The sequence below is a fragment of the Drosophila ficusphila genome, unplaced genomic scaffold, assembly GCF_018152265.1.
Source record: "Drosophila ficusphila isolate 14025-0441.05 unplaced genomic scaffold, ASM1815226v1 contig_723, whole genome shotgun sequence".
In the NCBI taxonomy this organism is placed as follows: Eukaryota; Metazoa; Arthropoda; class Insecta; order Diptera; family Drosophilidae; genus Drosophila; species Drosophila ficusphila.
The window spans coordinates 324,933-349,046 of NW_025064662.1; the positions used below are offsets into that span (position 1 = coordinate 324,933).

Sequence of the window (24,114 nt, forward strand, 5' to 3'; positions counted from 1 at the left end):
CCCACAAAGTTTTGTTACCATCACTATACCCGATTTGATTTCACTCAGTTGTTTTAACTTATAACTTATAAGTTATTAGTGCAAAACAAGACTAATATTTGCGCACAATGTTTCGCCCCGAAAAGCATGGGCTTGATCCCGACTTTCAACTAACCAAATTTACGACGCACACTGGGTGAAGTTGCAAAATCCCCCAAAAAGTACTTGAGAAGTACCTAAGGGGAACAGAACTAGCAAGTAAGAATAATGATGAATACCTTATCGGTAAGAGATATGTTATAATCAGTTGATGGCTCGATTATCTTATTACTAAAATTTTGTTGCAGGCTCCGGAATGGACTGTGCAGTAATACCCTTGAACCGACACAAAGACTATTTACTTGTACAAACTGTTGACTTTTTTTATCCCATGGTTAATGATCCGGAATTATTGGGACGCATAGCACTCGCTAATGTCCTAAGTGATGTTTATGCAGTTGGGTTGACGGATTTTGATTCGGTCGAAATGATCGTCAGCACATCAACAAGCTTTACTGAAAAGGAACGAGATGTTGTTATTTCGCAAGTTATAAAGGGGTTCCAAAACTCTTTAAATTCGAATGGCTATCACAAAACGCCAATTGTTATCAGACAACTGAAGATTAATCCCTGGTGTATTATTGGTGGAATAGCAACTTCCCTCTGTCGAAAAGGGGAACTTATCCTGTAAGTGCTTCTAATCTATAATATATCAGCATGAATTTAAATTATTTTCTCCTCTTAGCCCGTCCAACGCTCAGCCTGACGATGTTTTGGTTCTTACAAAACCCCTGGGAGGACAAATGGCAATGGATGCTCACCTTTGGCAACTTAACCAGACTCAAAAGTACAAAACACTGCTGTCCGAATTTAGTGATGACGATATCCGGCAAACTTTTGGAATAGCAGTTAAATCTATGACTTATTTAAACAAAAATGGTAAATATTTTTTGATTTTTAAAACAAAACTAACAAAAAATCATTTCAGCCGCACTTTTAATGCACAAATACGAAGCACATTGTGCCACTGATATCACTGGATTTGGCTTATTGGGACATGCCAATAACTTAGCACAATTCCAAAAAGAAAAAGTCTCATTTCAAATTAACAAGTTACCAATTATCAAAAATGTACTTAAATTTAGTTCTTTGATTGGCCAAAGCACAAAGTTTCGTTCTGGCAGGTCAGTAGAAACCTCAGGTGGGCTCTTAATTTGCCTTTCCCCCCAAGCAGCGGACAAGTTTTGCCGGGATTTTGATAAAATTACAATGGGAGAACAAAAGTCATTTAAAATTGGAAAAGTTATAGCCTCAAACGAGAGTGGTGCGGTTCTTTGTGATAATGTAGAGTTCATTGAAGTAAGCCTATAAATATAATTAAATTGAAGATATTGATTATTCAACTAATGAGGAATATTTCGTAAAGGCTTTTCGGCTTGGAAATATTCTGAACTTTCTTGTACACATAAGGTGTATAATAAACTTGATAATCAAAGACGCAAGCTGGTCCTTTTATTATTTGTAATCGGGTAAGTTAAATGTACTATCGATAAGCAAAGAATTTGTCGATATTTTTTGAAACATTTTATAACGATCTTCCCCTTCCTGAGTGTATTCCTTCCCCTTTTTTGTGTATTAATATCTTATTAATTTGTAAATAGCGTTCTATTAACTATTTTAGTATATGGCACCCTTGGGCTGCAATATACCAATAGTCACATCTGTTATTGTTCCTTTTACAGCGCAGGCATTTGTCCTTATTTGGTACTTTATGTTGTTAGTAGCCTCCCCACACGAAAAACACCCTTAACGGGAACAACTAAAGGACGGCAAAGGACACAGGCATAGCCGAAATATTTGGATGGAAAAATAACAAAAATGCAAAGCAATGAGAAATTGGCTTTAAAATAAAATACACAATTTAATCCGCCCAAATCAGTGACTTTTGATAAAGTGAAAATAACCATAACCGGTTAACAGTTTATTCAATTCAACCAACAAAATGTTCAGGAGCAAAAATGAAGGGAATATTGTGTACAAATGCACAGTACGACTCCTCGATGATTCCGATGTCCTAGAATGTGAATTTCAGGTTTGTGCTGCTCTTGAACTTTGCCTTTTTCCATTAAATTGGACTTGACTTTCGGAATAATCCTCTTTCGCCTTGTAAAGTCGCTGTCATCTTTAATTGATGCAATAAACTTCAATGTCCTGTTGTCGTGCTAAAAATAAGTGTGGTGTTTTTTTTAAATAAATTAGATACGCAAGACTTAATCTCTAAAGATCGTTAATAAATGGAGGCGAATCCTTGAGACAGATTACCTATTCAAAGTACTGAATAAATCCATAACGTCAACGACATTTATTATTATTTTTCCTGCAAGATTCTGGTGTGAACAGATGGGTGGCTAACGCCCTTTCTGCTTGCCGGCAAATGGGAGCTTTAATGTAGTAACTACAACTTAGTTTTGAAGAATACATATAAAAATTCTTAACATTTTTTTCAGTCTAAAGTTTGTTTTATTAAAAAATGAATATTAACCTAATTTCAATTTCTTACAGCCGTTCCATAAAGGTATTTACTTACTGGAGTATTTGTGCGGGGAGTTGGAGATAAAAGAAAAGGATTACTTTGGCTTGCGATATGTAGACTCTGCAAAACAAAGGGTAAGTAAGGGCTTTGAATACTATTTATACATCTATTAATTAGTTAATTCTTTTCTACAGCATTGGCTTGACCTATCCAAATCCATAATAAAGCAATGTAAAGGTAAGAGATTCCATAATTCATAAACTCTCCATAAAAATCTTACTTATTATTATACTGCAGACCTGGATCCATTATTATTTTCTCTAAGAGTTAAATTTTACCCAGCGGATCCATTTCGACTGACTGGAAATGCACGGATTATGTTATACCAGCAATTAAAAAGAGATCTTCGACATGGCCGTTTGTATTGCTCCTTGGGGGAAGCGGCTGCATTAGGTGCTTTAATTGTTCAAGGTAATAATTAACAACCAGTATTAGTTATAAAAACACTTAAACCGATTTAATTGATTTTGTCCATTTTGCAGAGGAGCTCGGCGATTATAACGAAGATGTGCATATAGGAGGTTACGTATCTTCCATAGAATTAGCCCTTCGACAGACCGAGTATCTGGAAAAAAAGATAATCGAGCTGCATAAAAAGCGAGAGCCTGGGCAGGATCTCTCCCTTGCAATGGACGAGTTCCTTGGAATAGCACGCGGATTGGAAACCTATGGAATTGACCCTCACCCCGTGAAAGATCATCGGGGCTCCCAGCAATATATTGGAATAAATAACTCGGGTATTAGCACCTTCGTTACCGGGAAACGATCTCAACATTTTCGCTGGAATGAAATTCATAAAATCAATTTTGAAGGCAAAATGTTTATAGCACATCTGAGTTATACCGACGCCAGCCGTGAGCCTGTAGGTTGCAATGTTTAAATTAATTGAAAGGCATACAAAATCATAATTTTTTTTATGTTTTGTAGAAAAAACATACTGTGGGGTTCAAATGTCCAACAGGCGCCGCATGTCGATATTTGTGGAGATGTGCCATCGAACAAATGCTGTTCTTCACGTAGGAATTTTTAGTTAGAACATTACAAATTGTAGCTAATGATTGTGTTTTTAGGTTACCCAATAGCCAAAGTGCAGCTGTGATTTCAGGTGGTGGATTTTTCTCCTGGGGCACAAAATTCCGATACACCGGAAGAACTGAGCGTGAAATTTTGACTGAAAACATAAATGCATTGCGGGAACAAAAAATAAACAATTCGAATTCTAGCAAGCGAAAGGCGAGCAGTGTGCCAGCCACGCCGTCCAGTCCCCAGGGAGACCTAGCACAAATAAGTAAGTGGTTTATGAAAGATTTGCAAGAATAATCATACAGAAGCCTTATTCGCTGCCAGATTATCTGAGTTTGCTTAAATAGCTAAATCTTATCTTCTGCTGCACCCCAATATTATATATGTATTTATTTAAAGCCTTAAGCTAAAGAAGTTTGTGAAATTTTTTTCTAGGATACAGCAGCTTACCGCGGTCGACAATGTCGGAGCCCCTGGGATACGGCATGCCAAATGGGCATTTTTACGGGCACGATCACGGGATGATCGAGGCAAATGGGGGCATCCAGATATCCAGCTTGGAGCCCGTTTGCGAGGAAGCTCGTCTGAGGTCGTCAAACATCGAAGGCGTCAACTATCTGGCGTCCCAAATGGGGGGCTACGCCTATCGGGACTCCATCGAACATTCTTCCACAGAAAGCGGTCTGACCGTGAATGGCTACGATCATCCGAGAAAACACAATGATTCTAAGCAGCATGGGTCGTACTCCCCGAATTTGTACTACGGACAGCCGGATGCCACCTTGAACTCCAGTTTGCCTACCGATAACTTTCTGCACTCGGACCAATCCATTCGCAAAGTAAAGAAGTTTCGCAAATTCCACTTACTACACGCCTTTGTGCCGTCCGTCATTTTTGTGGCTTTTGCGATGGCCGGAACTGCTGTTTTCATAATGGAATCCGAGTCGGAGGCCTTTGAGCAATTGCGCAACTCCCCCGAAATGCTTTGTCTGCGGTACCAATACTATCAGCCTTTGAAGGAGTTTGTTTTGGAAAAGTTGGGCCGGAGAAAATAAGGGTTTTTTAATTATGTAGACGCATCTTTAACTCCACTAGCTACAGCTGTATCGAGTATTTTAAAACGTATTTAAGTGAATTCTTTATTATTATGCTGTAATGATTCCATATTAAAAACAAAAGCCTGAAATTTAATTTTAACATTTAACTAATTCGTTCTGATTGGGTAATGGAAAATTGGCGAGAGCTTTTTAATTAAATAGCATCCAATGCTTTAGTAACTTTTTTGACCTCTCTTTCTAAACACATTATTTTTATAGATGAAGAATTTGGAATTCTTCTTTCCACTATAATACATTTTTTATGCGAGCAAATAAACAACGTAATTTTGTTTGAAGTGAATGGCAAATAGAACTTAAGCAATTAATTTTTTATTCGAAAAAAATATGTTTTTTATGTAGAACACATATTGCTTACCAAAATGTTATATAATGAAGCATAACATTTTTTGCAGGAAATCAATCATAACATAAGTCCCAAGACACGTTCAAAAACAGTTCTTTTATTTGTCGATATTGTTTTAAATCAATCTTATTCGTTAGATTTATTTAGTAAAACTTTTATTAAATAAATAAATGTGGCTATGCTTTTTTATAACGATGATAAACGGAATATTACCATATCATCGATTGAATGTACATTTTTATATTCTATATGAAGCTGTTTACTAAAGAACCATATCTGCTTGAAGTCCCAACGATTCCGAGTGTTTTTTGGCTTTCATCCTAAGATCTGCTATGCTGGAACTTTTGCTGTGGGCGGCGGCGAAAGCAGCCAGATTTATTGAATATTGTGGCACGGAGAAAAGTCCGGCCGGCACGGTTCCATTTGTTATGGCAGCAGCGTACTGAAATTTTCGTAAAAAATTTAACTTTTTTAAGTACATAAATATATTATTATCGTTGTAGTTTTTGGCGAAGTCAAAATAGGCAAAACCATAATGGCGAATATGTTTAACATTGCAGACAGGATATTCTACAAATTAATACCAATTTTTTTTTTTTTTAAATAAGAAACATTTTCATCTAACATTTTCACAAAATTAAAAAAAAAAAAAAAGTTTAGAATAATATTTGTCATTTTTTCATGAACTTTAAAAAGCACCAATTTGTGTCCCATTTTCTGCCGCTTTAATTCTAGTTATTTTTACCGAATATTTCGCTCGCCTTATAATTTTCATAGCAAATATAAAACCACCTTAAAATCTATTAGTTTGTTAATATGACTTGGTGTAATTATTGTTCAGAAATGTTACCTGATGAGCTGCCACCGAAATAATTGCTGGGTCAAAAGCGGAAAAGGCGGCTGCTGCGGCAACCGTGCTGGAAAACTGCTTGATAGCCGAACGGGATATCGCCGGAGATTCAACAGGAACCACTTTTCCGGGAGTCGCTCCACTCGGTGGTGCCTGGGGATTGGCACTGGTCGCAGTAGCAGGATGAGACGGAACGGATGAGCTTCTAAGGGCGGCCAAGCTGACGTAAGGAGCGACGCGGCACGGTTCCAATGGAGTGGCGATGGGAGGACTTCGACTGCCCACCAAGAATCCTTCAAAATATTTATCGTTTTCAAAATGTGTGATTAACAGTTTGGAGTTTTTATTTTTACATTTACATTTACATTTTCAAAACGAAACAAATGAAGTTGAATTTATTTATTAGAACTAAATTTATAAATTATGTATTTTTATTTACTTTTCAAAATTTGGTATGAGTATTTGTGACCAAATTGAAATATTTTCAAAAATATACAACACAAGCTAAATCTTTTTAAAATTAAACCTGTTTCTTTAAACTTGATGAACTGAAAACAAGAACTGAAGAACTATAACAGCTAAATCAAGCATTTTTTGCTAATATAAAAGTTCATTTTATTTTTTTTATTCCTTCTTTTTTATTTGGGAAAGGGTCATTACAACAAAATTTTAAAAATTATCATTTTACTTCGTAGATAAAATAAAACTGTTGAATAAGTATTTTAATTTAAGTGTTTGGGGGCTCGATTTTTGTATTAATAAATTTAACAACCAAGAAAAATTCAATTACGCTCTACGCTCTTTTTTCCACCAATTACCAGAGGTGTAAATATGTATCCGGGTTTCGCATGCAAAGGGAACACCCGTACTTTCTAGATTGGCAAATCGTTTTAAGATTCAGTGACAAGTAATTGAATTCATTTTGTAATTTATTGCTCGGAGAACGCCCCGAAAAACCCGGAGGCTGCGTCATTCAACCACAGGGACGTGTTACTCTTGAATCTCCTGAAAGTGCTGGAGTAAATACAAATGGCTCTCCGGGGAATTGAAGGCCAGGTTAACGTCTTGTTTATGGTGGTTCATCGGCGGCAAAAAGCCTGAGAATTGATATGAACCCATAAAGTGCTGGCCATTCGCTGTGTCTGCCGTGCTTTTTATGCCAAATTTCAATTTGATTACATTTCTGAAACTTTTTTATGCCCTAGGTCCAGTATTGAAATACGGCAGGCATTAGGCGGGAATTTGATAAATGAGATTATATCTTTTAATCCAATTAAGTAGGGGTTTTCTTGTAACAAATATGAGTGTTTATTGGGGAGGATTTAGTTAAAGGTCCGAGCTAAGCAATAAGAACTTTGGAATTTACTTATAAATATATTTTATGGCACTCATAAATGTATTGATTTGCATTCCAAAAAAATTGGAATACACTTTCGCGTTCTTTTTCATAGCTCTTTCATTTTCACCTTGCTGTTTTTCCGGCTTGTTTGCTTTTCGCATTACAATCAATTCTCACAATCCCATCTGCTCAAATTTTACCGAGAAAACAAGCCAAATCCCTTCGGCAATATACATAAAAACGTTTTTTTAGCGACAGCAACACAAATCATTGCTAACTTCATCAAATTAAATATTCGAGCAATAAAACGGAGAATACAAATTCTATTGAGTGAGCTGGGGAGTTGATGAATGGGGATAAGTCCTTGGAAACGAGGGTTGAACCGTTCAACGCAACGGAAAGCCAAATGAATTAATGAAGAGACATTTAAATAACTGTGAAACCGTAACATATTGGCTCGACGAGTTGATAAGCCAGAAAATGAACAGTATTCCGAAATGTAAATGGTTCTTGCCTGATTTCTGTGTACTTAACTAATTGCAATTTACACTTTAATTAAGCTTTATTGAGGGGACACTTGGATGGCGCGTGGGTGATGAGCACAGCTTAAAAAGAAACTAAATCAACGAAACTTTTGGGGATACCAGAATTAACAATATAAAAATTATAAAATAAAGAAAATAGTAGCTATTTTTTTTACTAACCTTTGTGCATTTGGTTTTCGTGCTTTCTGCACTTTGCCCTTCTATTTTGAAACCAAACCTGAAAGAGCATTAATAACGGTTACGTAGTATTAAATGGTTTTTTAGCACCGTCATTAAAAATCAAACACTAGAACGTCTTTTTGTTGAAAAATATACAAAGATATTATTGTTTTTATAGACCAGAAGACAGCTAATTAAAATTATGAATCAATATTATTTATTAATATTTAAAAAAAAACAAATCAAAAAAAAAAAATATTGATTAACTTTGGCAGCTTTGTGTTTCAATGATACAATTTGCTGTTTTACTTGGAAAATTTTTTCCTTGAACTGCACATTCACAATCACTGACCCTTCAGACAGAAATACTTTGGGAAATCCGGCTTTCATAAGCAATAAAAATTTAGCGCGCGTTTCTTTTTTAATCATTTCCAAGAATTTTGAAACAACTGATAACTTTGAATACCACCGACGAATGATCATTTAAGAATAAATTAAAACGTTTTTTTTATTAGTCGTTGAGAGTACATTGATGAGTCAGTGTTGATCATTTGATGAAAATAAACAACTTAAAAGTCAAGTTATGTATAACCAGTACATGAAATATAGTAACTTCAAACTGACGAACTTTAAACATACATGACTTTATCAGAAACAAAAAACACAGCATATTGTTGGTCGAAGATTGAATTTCATAGGAAATAGCAATCATATTCAAATACAAATCTTTATGCACAGCCCATTGGCTGTGAATCTTATATTCACGAAATTCTTTCGTATGAATCACGAAATTCTCCCGCACACATAAGAACAAAAGCTTATCACCAGTTAAATCCGTATGACCTTAGAGCAGTATTTCCCTAAGTGTGGGTCGCGACCCACTGGTGGGTGGTATATGACATGATATAGTAACCTGCTGCAATATGTGATACTGTGATATTGCAGGGACAAGGTGAAGTATCTTTTCGGGTAGATATCAAATGAATGAAAAGATACTTCTTACGTTTTAGAGCATAAGTTAAATGCGAGAAAGTATATGAATTTGACTATTGTAGACGTCATTATTTCATGTTATGGCAATTATGCTGTTCAACAATTGCAAATCTAAAACACTTAAACGACAATGGTATTGAGGAATTGAAGAAAATAACTTAGGCTTAATATTATGTGATTGTTAAAATAGTCGAAACTCTGATAAGATGCACATGTAAGCATCAGCATTTTGGTATGAAATTGGCAGTGAAATTCCATACTAAATTTTAATAACTTATTTAAATTTAATTCTTTTTCCTCATGCTAAACTGTCAGAATCGCATAGTTTATTAAATGTACCACACAAAAGTTAATAAATAATAGTGTTTACAGCATTTTGATTTGAGATTCAATGAGTTATGTACAAGGGCGTCGCCAGGGGTGGGCGAGAGGGGCAGTTTCCCCCCCTAGAGATTTCAAACTACTTTTTTTTTTATTTTTCTAATAAATGTTATAACCCATTTACAAGTTTTTTAGGCTACATTTAATTTTGAAAAAATTAGGGATCCTTGGTAAAATTTAAACAATATAACCCTACTTTTCTATCGAACGAGAAATGTCAACAGAAATTCTATCAGCGAACTTACATATACATATGTATGTAGATTGTAAATTTAAATTTCGTTCGTTGCAAAAGCAAACTTATTGCAGGTTTCGTGTATTGCAAGCTCGTCTAATCCGTTATTGCAATGTTTTGTGTGTTTGATACGTTATATGTATATATTTTAGATAACTTGCAACAAACGAGTATTGACTGTATTATATTCAAACTTAATTGTGAGCTCTCCAAACGCTAAAACGAAATGCAACTAGCAAATTATACATACGTCTCTAGTTGTCATGTAAAACCAACAACTACCATTACCATACATAGAATAACGTGAACCGCTGAAAAAATAATAAGTACTCAAAGTTAGGAGACATTAAGCAGAAATTCGATGGATTCATATTCATGAAAGAAAATTCGTGAAAATGATGCACAGAATTAAAATGATTGTTTATTCAAGAATTGAAGGTAGCACTACAGTCAAATTAATACAGAAAAAAACTTTGATTTTCAATATGTTATATGTAATTATTAATTATACCCTTGCAGAGCAAAGGGTATTATAATTTCAGTCAGAAGTTTGCAACGCAGTGAAGGAGACACCTCAGACCCCATAAAGTATATATATTCTTGATCAGCATCACCATCTGAATCGAAATATGTATGTACGTCTGTCCGTCTGTCCGTCTGTCCGTCTGTCCGTCTGTCCGTCTGTCTGTCTGTCCTCCTGTCGGTTTCTATGTAAACTAGTCTCTCAGTTTTAAAGCTATCTCGCTGAAACTTTCCCAAAAGTTGTGTAGTTGTTGCACGCAGTATATATGTCGGAACGAGCCGGATCGGGCGACTATATCGGATAGCTCCCATACAAGAGAATGAAATAAAAAAATTTTACACCGTTGTTTTTGATCAGATCGACTTGATTCCTTCCAGATGGCGTTTTCTAACTGCTATTGAATTTCGGATTAAATTTTATCAAAATCGGATAACTCTATCATATAGCTGCCATAGGAGAGATCAAAATATATATATATAAATAATGGAAAAAAATTATAATGTCGTTGTTTTTAATGCCACGAGCATGATTTTTGAAACATAAAGTTTTTTAAATACTCTTAAGTTGAGAAAAAATAAAAATCGGAGTACTATATCATAGAGCTGCCATAGGAAAGATCGAAAAATCTATATAGAAATAACGGAAATATAATTATAACCTCGTTGTTTTTCATCAGACAATAATGATTTTTGGAATATAGAGTTTTCTAATGAGTCTTAAGTTACAAATTAAATTTCATTAAAATCGGACGACTATATTATATAGCTGTCATATGAACAATATGGAAAATTAATAGAAAAATCCTCATAGCTTCGATGGTCTTTAGCTTTTATGTATTTTGTTCGACATATTTAGTAACTGCAAGGGTATATCAGCTTCGGCTTGCCGAAGCTAGCTTCCTTTCTTGTTTCAACTTGGAATTTTACAATTTCATAACAAATTTGTTTGAAGTCTACTGACACCACGTCCCATTATTTCTTGAGCAGTCGCTTCATCTTTGAAGGTCAGTAACATGAAACGAACCTCCATAAGTAACTTGCCCGGCCCATATCCTGCGTCTGTTCCAGGCCCGGTGAATGCGGCGCCCTGTGCTGTCAACTCTCCAGGATTAGTTGACCCATCTGGCACGGTAAGTATGTCTCCTACATCGCGTCGACGTCTTCCGCTGGGCTTTAGGAGTTCATAAACTTCAACAACAAAGGTGGGCATGTAACTGGCTTTCAACAAATCCTCTTCTGTATAAATCACGTGTGAGTCCGCGACAATGTTATTGTATCCTTTTGCCCAATAACTTTGATAACCGTGATCTCCGCGAGTACTGACATAAACTTCATCAGATACGTCGTGTTTAACTTTTATCCAGAAAGGCGTCTTGGGTTCGGTGTCGATTGTGAACCGCATAGCCGTTCCTTTTTGGCATATTACTACTCTTGATGTAAATTCAACAGCAGTGCTTGTGGAATGTACATTATCCAGCATGACTGGATCAAAAGTGACACCTTCGTTGCAGTTATCTGGACAATACGTATTTTTCTCAACCCGCAAGGATACTATTGGTGAAAAACTTCGACTGTATTGGTCCACAACTTGGCCGATAATGTTTCGTTTTCTGGATTTGCTCACATACTCTAGGCCATATCTACCGTTGCGCGATTTAAAGTACGCATTTCTGATGGTAGAAAACTTTTCCTCTCCTTGCGAGAATATTAAATCTGGGGAGATTTGTAGATCCGGATTGGACAATTTTAAATCTGCCAGATTTGCCGTTTTTTTGAGTGCAAGCCAATCCCCCTTTAAGAAATTGTGGTTTTTTCCGTGGCAGGTTCCTTCACCGGATAGCATTGAATGAAAGTCGAAGAGATTGATGGCGAGTGAAATTTTTGGTAGAAATAAACTTTCTAGACCTGCGTACACGTGAAGGTCTACACAACTGTCTCCTGAGTACTCGTCGGCCATTTCGAGTTGAACTTTTTTGCTGTTTTCCATATATTGCGCAATGGTCACTTGCGATTCATCTGTCACATACTCTTTGTCGCGTATCAGAAATTTCCATTTCACACATTTCTCCGACTCAGAACCTAATAAGCCATCATTATTTAGGTATTCGCGAACCTTGCTGAGTTTTTCATTCCAGTCAATCGTAAGGGTCTTTTTTATACTTTCGCCAATTTGAATATTCAGTGAAGTGATTTTCTTCAACACGTTAGTGAATATTACTCGGTTATTGCTCTGGTTATTCAGTAAATTCTGAACAGGTATTAATAGCTCGGCATCCTCATGCAACGGATGATTCCGCACTAACACTCGCCAGTCATGGGTTTTATTCATCGAACCAATATGATTATTCGAAACTAATTTTTCACGAACTATATTGACATTTACATTATTATCGCACTCAATATCAACGTTTCTGATTTTGTCTCCGTCGATGAGTTTCACTTTAAGTGCGCTTGTTGAAGAGAGTAAAAATAATAAATATAAAACCCACATCTTGGTAGATCGCTGTTTACTATGACACTAAATTTATTATTTATTCGCAACATTATTTATACTATACGTATACAAGATTAATATCTTATATACTGATTTGTTTAATAGAATACAAATTTTGAGTCGGGCTGCCGTCGGAAACAAGCAACGAAGTCGTATTATAAGAGTGAGATAGAGAGGGAAACTTAGGAATATCCCTTCTCGTTTCCTACACACATGATTGCTTGAATGTCACGAGTCACCAAGTGACAGCCAGAACTGCAGGGATGTGATACAGCGTTGCCAGATTTTTTTTTTGCCAAGTCGGAACTTTGGAACTTTTTAAGTGAAAAAAGCGGGATTCTTTCGTCGAAAGCGTACTGTGGCTCACAGTTTTTTTGACCCGCCTTGTTTATTCAAAATTAAATGAAAATAACTTTTTAACTAAAGCCAAACTAAAACTAAAAAAAACCGAGGGTTTTTCGGTGGGTTATATAGGAATAACAAAGAACTTAAATTTTACTAAAATAACACAAGGTTTTATAATTATTCAACTGAAAAGAAAAATTCTGGTGATTTCTATGTCACAGCTTATTGACCCATTTCCTAAAATAATTAAAATTAAAAAAATAACGAAAGATTATCATATTTTAATATTTTGTATGGCCCCCCTTTTGGTCTATGACCATTTTGAGGCGTTTTTGCATAGACTCCACTAGAATCTAGAAAAAACAAGAGGTATTCGTTATTCTTTCGTAGATAATCCAACGTTTTCGTGAAATAGAAATTATAAGCAAATGACAATAAATGAAATAAATGACAGTATCTTCGAAAAGCGGGACTGAGTCTGTCCCGCGAGGGACATTTAATTTTAATTTAAAAATCGGGACTTCTGGCAACGCTGTACATACTGCACATCCGCCAATCTATAAATTTACTGTGTTGAATGTTTTAGTCGCCAGTAGTCATTATCGCAGCAAGCAAACATGACGTGCTTTAAAATACTATTTTTCTTTTTCGCTTATAGTGTACTTGGAAGTGAACAAGTATTGTATTCGTCGTCCACTGCGAATGAAAATTTATCAAGTAATATTAATCGCATTGAGTTTTTAAGTGAGAATGTGACAATTCCTCCAAACTCGGAAATCGTTGGATACATTGTACGTGTTCCTGTTGCATTAGAGCAAAGTACCGTTAATCGCAATGACAATTTAAATGAAAAAGTGACACAACCACAGTCGTATGAAACCATTGGATACTTCAGTCATGTTCCCGTTGCAAGCAATCGTCATGAAAGTAAAAAAGACATCAATGGCGATAACAACTTGGATGAAAATGTAAAACTACCGCAATTAATTGACAGTGTAAATAAACCGTCAACGGAAAACGTTCACAATTATGATATTGATAAGTCGACTGTTGGAAGCGTTGAAGACATTGAACAACATCCAAATTCTTCTCCTGCACGCCCGCTTAATCCCACAATTTCTAAAGCTGTTAACATTAATCATCAGTCAACAGTTGGTAGTGGTAATAAAACAAGTAATATCGATTCCGTGAAAAATTTGGATCTTAATTTATTGCAGCAAAATTCTAGTGACAGAAAAAATCAGGGCGTAAATCCGAACGTTGTCGCACCTTATGAATATGAAATTCTGGCAATTGATGTAAAATCAAATAGAACAGTAAAAAAATTCAGAGTAAATTCGTTCGATGAAAATTCCTCACTCGATGAAGTTCGCAAAAAATTGAAGTCGCAAGGATTGCTCGTAGAAGATCGTTTTCTCAGGAAGGAAAACGATCGTTACTTGTACATATACAACGAAACTAATTTAACCCTAAACGACGTCAAATATAAAAATGCAGTCTTCTTTGACTTTGATTCAGAAAGCATCAAGAAATTCCTCAAAGGTTTAAAAAAAGATGCCAACGGGCAACTGGTTATGACAAATTACACAGTAGCAGAATTGAAAAGGTATCCTCAAATACGCAATATAAGCAGCTCCTTCTTCCAACGGAAGAAAAGATTCAATCTTAAGGCAATAGATATGATAAAATTCGGCATAACCGACAATTCATCAAATTACGCCGAAATTTTCAGCTATTCGGCAGATCAACAGAATACTTATAGAAATAGTCAAACCTTTAATTTCCCTGCCGATTCTCACAGTATTGCAAAATATATCGTTAAAGAAAAGGATGTCAAAATGAGCCAAGACGATCTAATAATTAGCAGCGAATTTTATAATGTTATTTACGAAGCTTTGTTACCGGGTTCATTGCAGCTGTCAAACGCTCAAAAATTACTTGCCGTTTTAAAAAAATACGGATGGTATGTACCTCTGCATTATGCTACAGGAGGGTTATTTTACGATACCGATACGAAACTCGTCTACAATTCAAAAGAAGCTGAGAGTAAAAGTAAAAAGTTTTTAAATTGTTTTCAACTTTTGGCAAACTATACATGGGATGAAATTAGTAAAAATGAGTTCCAATGTAAACAGATATGGAGAGTGCTAAAGTTTCAAACTATCGATGAAAGCATGGAAAAATCCTTGAAGTCAGACACTTTTCAACATGGTACTACACCCGTTAGAAGATTGAAGAACATTTTGCGTGATGAAAAACAATGGAAAATTGTCGAATATCAACGTCTTCTACCAATACTTATGTTACTAGAAGGTTATAATAATGATATTTTATCCCGGTGTATCAACCTCTTGTCGGACTTCCGTATGCACCTGCAGATGGAAGAAGCAAATATCAATATCAAAGAATATGTATTAAAAATGAAGCAAATATTATATTAGACACAATCAGTGTAATTCTGTATAATATGCAATGATTGATTGAACCTTTGTAATTTTCAATAAAGTTAAAGACTATAAATAGCACAAAAGTATGTTTTTTAATTTTGTCGACATTTTTTATCTTGGAATAAAATTGGAATTGTAAAATATTTCCTATCATAGTAACTCCGTTGTTTTTAAATTGGAAAATGGTTGGTTCTTTCAGTATAGAAGAATGCGCAGCCGTTCACTATTGGGTACATAATTCATTGAATCGTATTTGTAAATTGTTACCCAATACCTTTAATGGATCTCGTAAGTATTATTCGAAAACTTATTTTCAATTCTCAGCAATACATTTCTATATATCATAAAGTTGATTAAGTGTTCTGATTCCTCACCGTCAATGTCAATGGAAAAATATATGTAATATAGATTATGCATGTAATGTAAGTGCGGCCGAGAGTTGCATTTTTTGTAAAATATGTAATTTCTAAATTCATTTCCAGCAAGAGTCGTACAAATTTCGAAAACCTAAAGCTCTTACCATTATTTTCGTATTTTGCAATGAATTGTGTAGACATGAGAGACAAGGTCCTGGTACTCCTAAGCTCGATACAACTTTTTTGAGAATATAATTTACGACAATAGATATAGAACATTGTAATTCCCCATACAACTTCATGTCATTCAGAATACTATTTGATGATCGAATATTTTATATTTACCTTTTTGACTGAAAGAAATTCAAAGTAAATGGATAACAGGCAGCAAAATAAAGTTTGCATTCTCAAGGACAAGTTTATTAAAGAAATTTTGACATTTACAATGCGATGTGTATAAAATATAAATATTTCGTTTATATTTTTTGATGGTTGAACAATGTTTATGTATATAGTACATTTTGGAATTACATAGCAACAAAAATTGGGAGAAAATAGGGATAAATGTTCATCTACAGCGTAATAGCATTTATCTAAAAATTATTTTCATCGCTTCGATGTCTATTTGAAAATATAGATGCTTTTTGAGAATTTTACCATCCTCCTATCAATAACTGAAGGTTCAAGAGATATTTCTTGATGTCAACACCTTTCTCAATATCTTGAAGTGCTGTGCTGTAATCTGACAGAAGTGTTAGGATTTGGCTCAGTGACCCACTGTCGTACGTTTGTAGTAGCATAAGAGTGGGGAAAAGTCTTTTATATTCTATAATCCTCCATTTTTTTGCATCCGAAAGTGAAGTTCCAAACGCTTCAATGTTGAATGCTGTGCCATCTCCTCCTACGCTGGATCGTACATTTGCCTTGTTTTCAGTCTTCCTATGACTTTCGTTTTGCGAGTGTGTTTCTTTACCGTATTTTGCTCCAACCTCTCCATTAACAAAAGAAAATGTTAATCCCGCTTTAAATTCTGCGGAAAATTTGTTGCTCTCTTTAACAGCTTCATCATAGCTGCTTACTTGAGAGCTTTTATATTCCCGAAATGCACCTCCTGTTTTAAAGTGAATCGGTACATACCAGCCATATTTCTGTAAGACATTTAGTACGTTTTTAGCCTTGTGTATTTGTTCCTGACCCGGCAACAGAGCACTCCGAAGATCAGTGTAGAATGTGTTGCTTATTTGCAAATCGTCTTGCGCCATTTCAATTTCTTGTTTTTCAATCACGTAGGTGGCAAAATTGTAAGAAGTATACGTTTGACCCGAATTTGATTTCTCATGACTGTCAGTTTGTCCGTAACTGGCTGAAAAGCTAAAAATACCGAAAGCGCCTCCGCTCGCAGAAAAGGACATGTCCGTGATACCCGACTCCATCGCTTTCAGCTCTTGAAAATTAGACGTGAAACTCGATTGAAAACCAGAATGTAATACATCGCTGGGAGTCACAAATTTTTTCAAATCTGCCACTTTAAAATTGCACGCGACTAAATTTCCGTTAGTATCTAATTTCACGCCGGTAAGGAATCTCGAAATGTCTCCAGGTGCGGGACCAACATAAACTTTCCCGTCCCTCAATATTTGTCTCAAAGTGTGTGCACTTTCATTAAATACAGCCGAATATGTATTATCCATTTTAACGTAAAAAATATCGTCAAGCCTGAATCCAATTGATCCCAATATTGTACGAAATTCAGCAAGTGTTTTATCGGGCCAAGTAGAGGTCATTTTCAACCGCCTTGGACGCCTTTCATCATCTATATGTATAACATCTATATCAGGTTCTGAGCTTCCAACATAAATATAACTGTCACGATAAATAATGCTGTCAATTGTGAGATTTGTTTCCACTGATTTATCAATTGCTGCGTTTTGGTACTTTTCTTGCGTATTTATATCTTCCACGGTATGAATATAAAATATATCTGATGAGTCAATATTTAAAAAATTTCTTGCTTCCGATAATGATAGATTTTTATCCACGATCCCAACTCTCAGAAGACCCGTAAGTACATTTACAATTGTTATTTGGTTACTTCCACTGTCGACTGACCAAATAGCACAAAATAACAACACTACTGAAACACACTTCATTTTCGTACTGTTTTCCCTACTGCAGCTGCCCATCCACACCAAAGTATAATTGTAGACTGATCCAGGAACATAGTGTTTACATCAAATATATGACTATTGTGATAACAAATACATTAACATCTTCTCGCCGTCGTTGAATACAAGTTAAAACGCGGATGAGCAACTTCTGTTTCAAAAGACGGTACTTTATTTCAAAACTAAAGTTTTGCACAGATCTACATACATTGAACTCCGACAAATTTGGTCCTGGATTTGGTTTAAGATCCGATATTAAGGATTGGCTTCCTTGATCGGCTTTATCTTCCTTCTATCTTTGGCAGCTTTGTGCTTCAATGATGCAATATGCTGTTTTTCTTGGAATATTTTTTTCCTTGAACTGCACATTCACAATCACTGACCCATCAGACAGAACTACTTTGGGAAATCCGGCTTTCATACGCAATATACATAAATTTATAGCGCGTTTCTTTTCTAATCATTTCCAAGAATTTTGAAACAACTGATAACTTTGAATACCACGGACGAATGATCATTTAAGAATAAATTAAAGCGTTTTTTTTATTAGTCATTGAGAGTACATTAATGAGTCAGTGTTGATCGTTTGATGAAAATAAACAACTTGAAAGTCAAATTACTTTCAATTCAACGCATTAATCTTCTGTTTTTTTGTTGTTATTCGTATCAGAATGATTTTCATATGCCACAGCTAAATTATTATCAGTTTTGATAAAATATGCTCGACTATGCACTTTCGATCAAAATATGCTCTAAGGAAAGACATATGCACAATATGCATGCAACATGCATTTACATGACTATCCGAGCCCTAGTTATTATTAGAATAGACAAAAGCCTGAAAGAATGCAATCCACGCAAGACCAGCTCCGCATTTTAGTTTTAAATATGCATGGATAATTCACTCTGAATTTAAAAAAAAAATTTTATTCACATTCTTTTTTCGCATGCTAAAATGTTAGAATTCGCTTAGTTTATGAAATGTACCACACAAACATGAATAAATATTTGTGTTTACACAATTTTGATTTGAAATTCGATCAGTTTCGAACAACCAGCTATGCTATCAGGTAAGCTTGCATAGCGTAGTGGTTATAGCCATGGTACAATGTATAATTGTACCATGGTAATACATACATAGCTATGGGCTTGCATTCCTAAGACCCGGGTTCGACCCGCGAAGGCAATGTTTTTTTTTTAAATTAAAGTGAGGAGTATCTATATGAATTTCATGCTTAATTCATATGACTGTTCTACATAAACTGTGCGTAAAAAATTCGTTTGCGACATCAACAGTTTGTTTTGTAACAAAAATATGCTTTATGGCAGTATTTCCCTAAGTGTGGGTCGCGACCCACTGGTGGGTCGCGGGTAGATTTTTGGTGGGTACTATTGCCATATACATAGATCTATCAATTTTTTGTGTAGATGGGTCGCGGTCTCGACAAGTTTGGGAAACACTGCTTTATGGCATGAAAATAGCGGAGCTTGATCTTTTTTTGCCGATGGTTACTATTACTATCACCTTTAAATTCATGTTTTTTCTTTCGGAAACTTTCGAAAAGGAAATTTGACCCACATAAAAATATAATAAGGTTTCATGATTTCTCTAATTTGAGTGTACCTTGTTTTTTGGAACTTTTTTTTTAATTTAAGCTTATTCTAGCTTATTTTTTTTTCAAAAATCTAGCTTATACGGGCGCTCATTACATGGCAACACTGACCGTAACTATATGAAGGTGGTCGCCGAAAAGTTTCTTTGGTTTCTGTTGAGCAGATTTTCTACTGGGCATATTTGGCGATTCCAAATGAGCAGATTTTCTGCTGGGCACTTGGCAATTCAAAATGAGCAGATTTTCTACTGGGCACTTTGCGATTTCACATGAGCATCAGGCGATCATAACTATTCAGAAGGTGGTCGCCGAGAAGTTTTTTGGTTACATATTGAGCAGATTTTCTACTGGGCACTTGGCGATTCAAAATGATCAGATTTTCTACCAGCCATAAGCCCCGTTAATAAATGTTGTCACTATTATGCATCTGCTGCTAGCTGTGGATTATGTTTGCCTGGTGTTTGAAATCTAAAAACATAGCGATTTGACGAACAAAATCAGCCGTCTTGGGCGGGCGAAGTGTGGAATTTAAATTTGAAGCATCAGGCGATCATAACTATTCAGAAGGTGGTCGCCGAAAAGTTTCTTTGGTTTCTATTGAGCAGATTTTCTACTGGGCACTTGGCAATTCAAAATGAGCAGATTTTCTACTGGGTACTTTGCGATTTCACATGATTATCAGGCGATCATAACTATTCAGAAGGTGGTCGCCGAGAAGTTTTTTGGTTACATATTGAGCAGATTTTCTACTGGGCACTTGGCGATTCAAAATGATCAGATTTTCTACCAGCCATAAGCCCCGTTAATAAATGTTGTCACTATTATGCATCTGCTGCTAGCTGTGGATTATGTTTGCCTGGTGTTTGAAATCTAAAAACATATCGATTTGACGAACAAAATCAGCTGTCTTGGGCGGGCGAAGTGTGGAATTTAAATTTGAAGCATCAGGGGATCATAACTATTCAGAAGGTGGTCGCCGAAAAGTTTCTTTGGTTTCTATTGAGCAGATTTTCTACTGGGCACTTGGCAATTCAAAATGAGCAGATTTTCTACTGGGCACTTTGCGATTTCACATGATTATCAGGCGATCATAACTATTCAGAAGGTGGTCGCCGAGAAGTTTTTTGGTTACATATTGAGCAGATTTTCTACTGGGCACTTGGCGATTCAAAATGATCAGATTTTCTACCAGCCATAAGCCCCGTTAATAAATGTTGTCACTTTTGTGCATCTGCTGCTAGCTGTGGATTATGTTTGCCTGGTGCAGTGTTGCCAGTTTAACTTATTATAAGCTAGTTCTAGCATATTTAAAACTAGAAAAGGTTGTAAAATTTCCATGTAGCTTATAGCTTAAAATATTTCTTATTTTAAAATTCATCTAGCATAGTCTAGTTTTATAAGTATTTGCGACATCAACAGTTTGTTTTGTAACAATAATATGCTCTGTGGCATGAAAAAAGCGGAGCTTTAAGAACATATTTATACGTAAAATAAATATAATAAGGTTTCATGATTTCTCTAATTGAGTGTAGCTTGTTTTTTGGAACGTTTTTTTTTAAATTTAAGCTTATTCTAGCTTATTTTTGGTTACTTATGAGATATGTGAATGATATTAATGTTGAAATTACATTTATTTAATTGATTTCTCTATGTCTGAAGTACACAAAAGTCTTCAAATATCGATATACAATGGGATTAATATGGGATTAATAGGTAAATACTTATCACTTAGCTCCCAGAAATAAGTTGAATGCATATAAGCGCCTTTCTTCCGAAGTAAAAAAGCAAGTGGCAAGTGGTACGAGGGACACGTCATGGCCGGTGCGTGGTACAGGGTGGCCGATATGAGGTACAGGGTGGCCGGTATGAGGTACAAGAGACGCCCGGTACGTGGCCCAAGGGGGCCGGTACGTGGGCCACAAACACGCGATTTTAAATCGCTAATATTTATTACAAACCAACACTATCCGTTTGTTTAATATGATTATACTGTTAAACAATCTTATATAGTCACATATTAACGTGTGACCTTCCAAAATTATAAAATTATTTGAATTTGATCGAACAATACATACGGCACACAGCTTACATGACCGGTACATGGGCCACTCACCTTATTATTTCGTCATTTATTCTTGTAACACATTAAATGATCACTATTAACTTCTCATTAATTACAACTTCTTAAGGATTTTAGAGGCCAAATGTTGCGCAAGGAAAAACAATTTATTACAGGCCATAAAAAAAGTGGCACTCCTGCTGGTAACTCGTATCTACATATTTCATGACCACATAGTGTCTATTCCCGGCACCCTGATTCTGATTGAGCATTTAATCTTTAACCGGCCCCCTGATGCTCAAATAATTTTCTACTTGAGTCCTAGACGGCAAAGGGTGGCGTAAACCACTTAACACCCCATATATATTCTGTATATCTTGCACACAGCCGGCGGTGGTTGGAAAATCAAAGTCAATGCTTTCACATTCGCAAAGGGAATTTTTTTTGGGGCGACATTGTCTGTTGTTGTCATTAGTGCAAGTGTAATGAATATCCATTGAAAACCAATTTGTGCTCGTATCTGTGTCCAAGGGGCGTCTTCGGACAGTTTCATTGTCAAGTTGCAAATTTGGGGAATATTTATGGCCGCTCCGGGGAAATAATTACCTGCACTCTGGCCTCGCTGAGTCCCAACCTCTGACTCAATTCCTCGCGCATAAAGGCATCGGGATAGTGCGTTTCCTCGAAGAGTCGCTCCAGTTCGTTGAGCTGATCCAGTGTGAAGTTGGTCCGGGATCTCCTCTGTTTCGTATTTACCACCGATGCATCCAGGTGGTCGCAGTGCTCCCGCACTCTACTCGGTTCCGGGGATCCACACTTTTCTGGTAAGATCGGCTTGTCGGGAGCTAATTTCGGTGTGTTACTGTCATCCGTGCCCTCGCTTATGTTAGCGGCTACTACTACAGAGATTTTTGGATCTAATGATTAAAAATAAATATAAATAGGGGTCGACGTGATTAATCATTTATGTCAGAATGTTAAAGGTGTAACTTAGTCCCTTTATACATATTTGTATCTTTTGTAACTTGAAGGCAAAGCAAAAAGAAAGTTCAAAGCTTAATATTATATATACGCACTGTTACCTCGCAGACGTAGACTTAACCTAATACAAACTACGCCTTTCCCGACTGAATTATAAGCTTGAAAATAGTTTAGGTATATAACACTTATAACATATATTTTTTTGTTTAAATAAACCATTTAAACTTCATGAAGTCTTGATCATCCATAACTTTAAAGTTTAAACTGCAAGGGTCTTTAAAATTATTTTTAAGAGGGGATCGTTTTCAGTTAAAGAGCTTAACTAGAAGCCACTAATTTCTTTCACAAAAACTAAAAAGTTATAATAACACGATTGTTTTTCGAAATAATATTTTTCGCACAAAATTAGTTTCAGACTGTAAGAGCTGTAATCAGTGGCGTAGATAGCTTTTTGATATGGGGGGGGGATATGACTCAGAATGTGTGTTCCTTTTTTAATTTTGAGAGTTTTACCATTAATTGCCGTATTGCACATTGAGACAAAATAAATATTGGCGCTTCAAAAATATTATGCTTCCATTAAAACACATGCCCGGAAAAAATTCGATTTTATCATCTTATAATTCTCAGACCCAAGGGGGGAGGGGGGGTATTGATATTGATATTGAAGACATTTTACATTTTTTTAATTATATAAGAAGGGTTTCAATAAGCTTTGGGTTGATAATCTATGCAGTTTTTTCGCTGATTTTTTTTCCTACATCACCAGTCAGTACTTTATCATATTTATATTCACGTTTCAAACTTTTAAGTTTTATTAAGCAATTAACGTCTTCTTTAATTAAAAAATAAGTATTTGCATTTGATTTGCGTTGTGAGTTTTTTTTGTAAGGAACGGAAAATGATGAGTTGCCCCTTCCGACGGGAATGATTTATGTTAACAGAGCGTTAATTTGTTTTACACGACGTAGTCCTTATCCCAATTACCTTCCGGCTGGGAGTCCACGTCCAAATCTTCAGATATTAGCCAGTTTTTGGGTTTGGGCTCGACAGCCTTGCGAAAACTCGGGCTTATTCTATGTGTTTCCGCTACTTCCTCCGAATGGGATTCCTCAATAGGTTCCGGATCAGCGGGAAGGATCGTATTGCTCTCCGAAACGGACAAATCGGTGATGTCTATATCCACGGATTCTTCACCACTCGCGCAAGTTTCAGCGTAACTTCCGCCGGAACTTAAGGAATTAATGAATATGGAGTTTTTCACTTCCGTGGGCTTTTTAATTCGCGCGCCCGTCATCGAATTAAATAAGGCGTGTACACTGTTATTGGTTAAATTAAATTCAAACGATTTTGTCACAAACTGTGCCAACTGCTCCATGCTTTTTGGGTAAATAAATGATTGCAACAGCTTTTTTATGCGTTCGAGCATAAGTTGCTGTAACGAAACTTAGTTGCCGACTATTTTATAGTCAACACCAATGGCATTCGGCGTGCCTAATCACTTCACTTGCTCTTTATTGCTGCGCATGTCATTC

The 24,114-nt window shown here is 35.8% G+C and overlaps 3 protein-coding genes across 4 annotated transcripts; 2 read left to right on the top strand and 1 right to left on the bottom strand.

The window, feature by feature from the left end:
* The first annotated feature begins 10 nt into the window (after positions 1-10).
* LOC108089184 (selenide, water dikinase 2) lies at positions 11-1,547 on the top strand. Of its 2 annotated transcripts, XM_017187320.2 has the most exons (5): positions 11-264; positions 327-705; positions 764-957; positions 1,007-1,377; positions 1,445-1,547. In XM_017187320.2, the coding sequence occupies exons 1-5, from the start codon at positions 108-110 to the stop codon at positions 1,541-1,543; spliced, it is 1,200 nt and encodes a 399-aa protein (XP_017042809.1). In that variant the 5' UTR covers positions 11-107; the 3' UTR covers positions 1,544-1,547. The 2 variants fall into 2 exon arrangements, with proteins under 2 accessions (XP_017042809.1, XP_017042810.1); XM_017187321.2 differs by having other exon boundaries at positions 12-264; positions 1,007-1,520.
* A 71-nt stretch (positions 1,548-1,618) lies between these two features.
* LOC108089182 (FERM domain-containing protein 5) lies at positions 1,619-4,822 on the top strand. Its single transcript, XM_017187318.2, has 9 exons — positions 1,619-1,671; positions 1,761-2,110; positions 2,581-2,685; positions 2,746-2,788; positions 2,849-3,022; positions 3,094-3,473; positions 3,539-3,627; positions 3,682-3,899; positions 4,070-4,822. The coding sequence occupies exons 2-9, from the start codon at positions 2,021-2,023 to the stop codon at positions 4,687-4,689; spliced, it is 1,719 nt and encodes a 572-aa protein (XP_017042807.1). The 5' UTR covers positions 1,619-1,671; positions 1,761-2,020; the 3' UTR covers positions 4,690-4,822.
* A 162-nt stretch (positions 4,823-4,984) lies between these two features.
* On the bottom strand, positions 4,985-24,024 carry LOC108089183 (short stature homeobox protein 2). The gene is made up of 5 exons (XM_017187319.2): positions 23,567-24,024; positions 22,205-22,515; positions 7,989-8,046; positions 5,946-6,238; positions 4,985-5,537 (listed from the first exon to the last, which is right to left on the bottom strand). The coding sequence occupies exons 1-5, from the start codon at positions 24,006-24,008 to the stop codon at positions 5,358-5,360; spliced, it is 1,284 nt and encodes a 427-aa protein (XP_017042808.1). The 5' UTR covers positions 24,009-24,024; the 3' UTR covers positions 4,985-5,357.
* Between the last annotated feature and the right edge of the window lie 90 nt (positions 24,025-24,114).

What these genes read in the sequence shown, in the direction of transcription:
- LOC108089182 (XM_017187318.2), top strand. Translation starts at nt 2,021, where the DNA reads ATGTTCAGGAGCAAAAATGAAGGGAATATTGTGTACAAATGCACAGTA. An exon ending in AGGTGCTTTAATTGTTCAAG is followed by an intron (nt 3,023 to 3,093) that starts GTAATAATTAAC and finishes TCCATTTTGCAG; the next exon opens with AGGAGCTCGGCGATTATAAC. An exon ending in CCGACGCCAGCCGTGAGCCT is followed by an intron (nt 3,474 to 3,538) that starts GTAGGTTGCAAT and finishes TATGTTTTGTAG; the next exon opens with AAAAAACATACTGTGGGGTT.
- LOC108089183 (XM_017187319.2), bottom strand. Translation starts at nt 24,008, where the DNA reads ATGCTCGAACGCATAAAAAAGCTGTTGCAATCATTTATTTACCCAAAA. An exon ending in CGAAAACCAAATGCACAAAG is followed by an intron (nt 6,239 to 7,988) that starts GTTAGTAAAAAA and finishes AATATTTTGAAG; the next exon opens with GATTCTTGGTGGGCAGTCGA. An exon ending in TTTCGGTGGCAGCTCATCAG is followed by an intron (nt 5,538 to 5,945) that starts GTAACATTTCTG and finishes CGAAAATTTCAG; the next exon opens with TACGCTGCTGCCATAACAAA.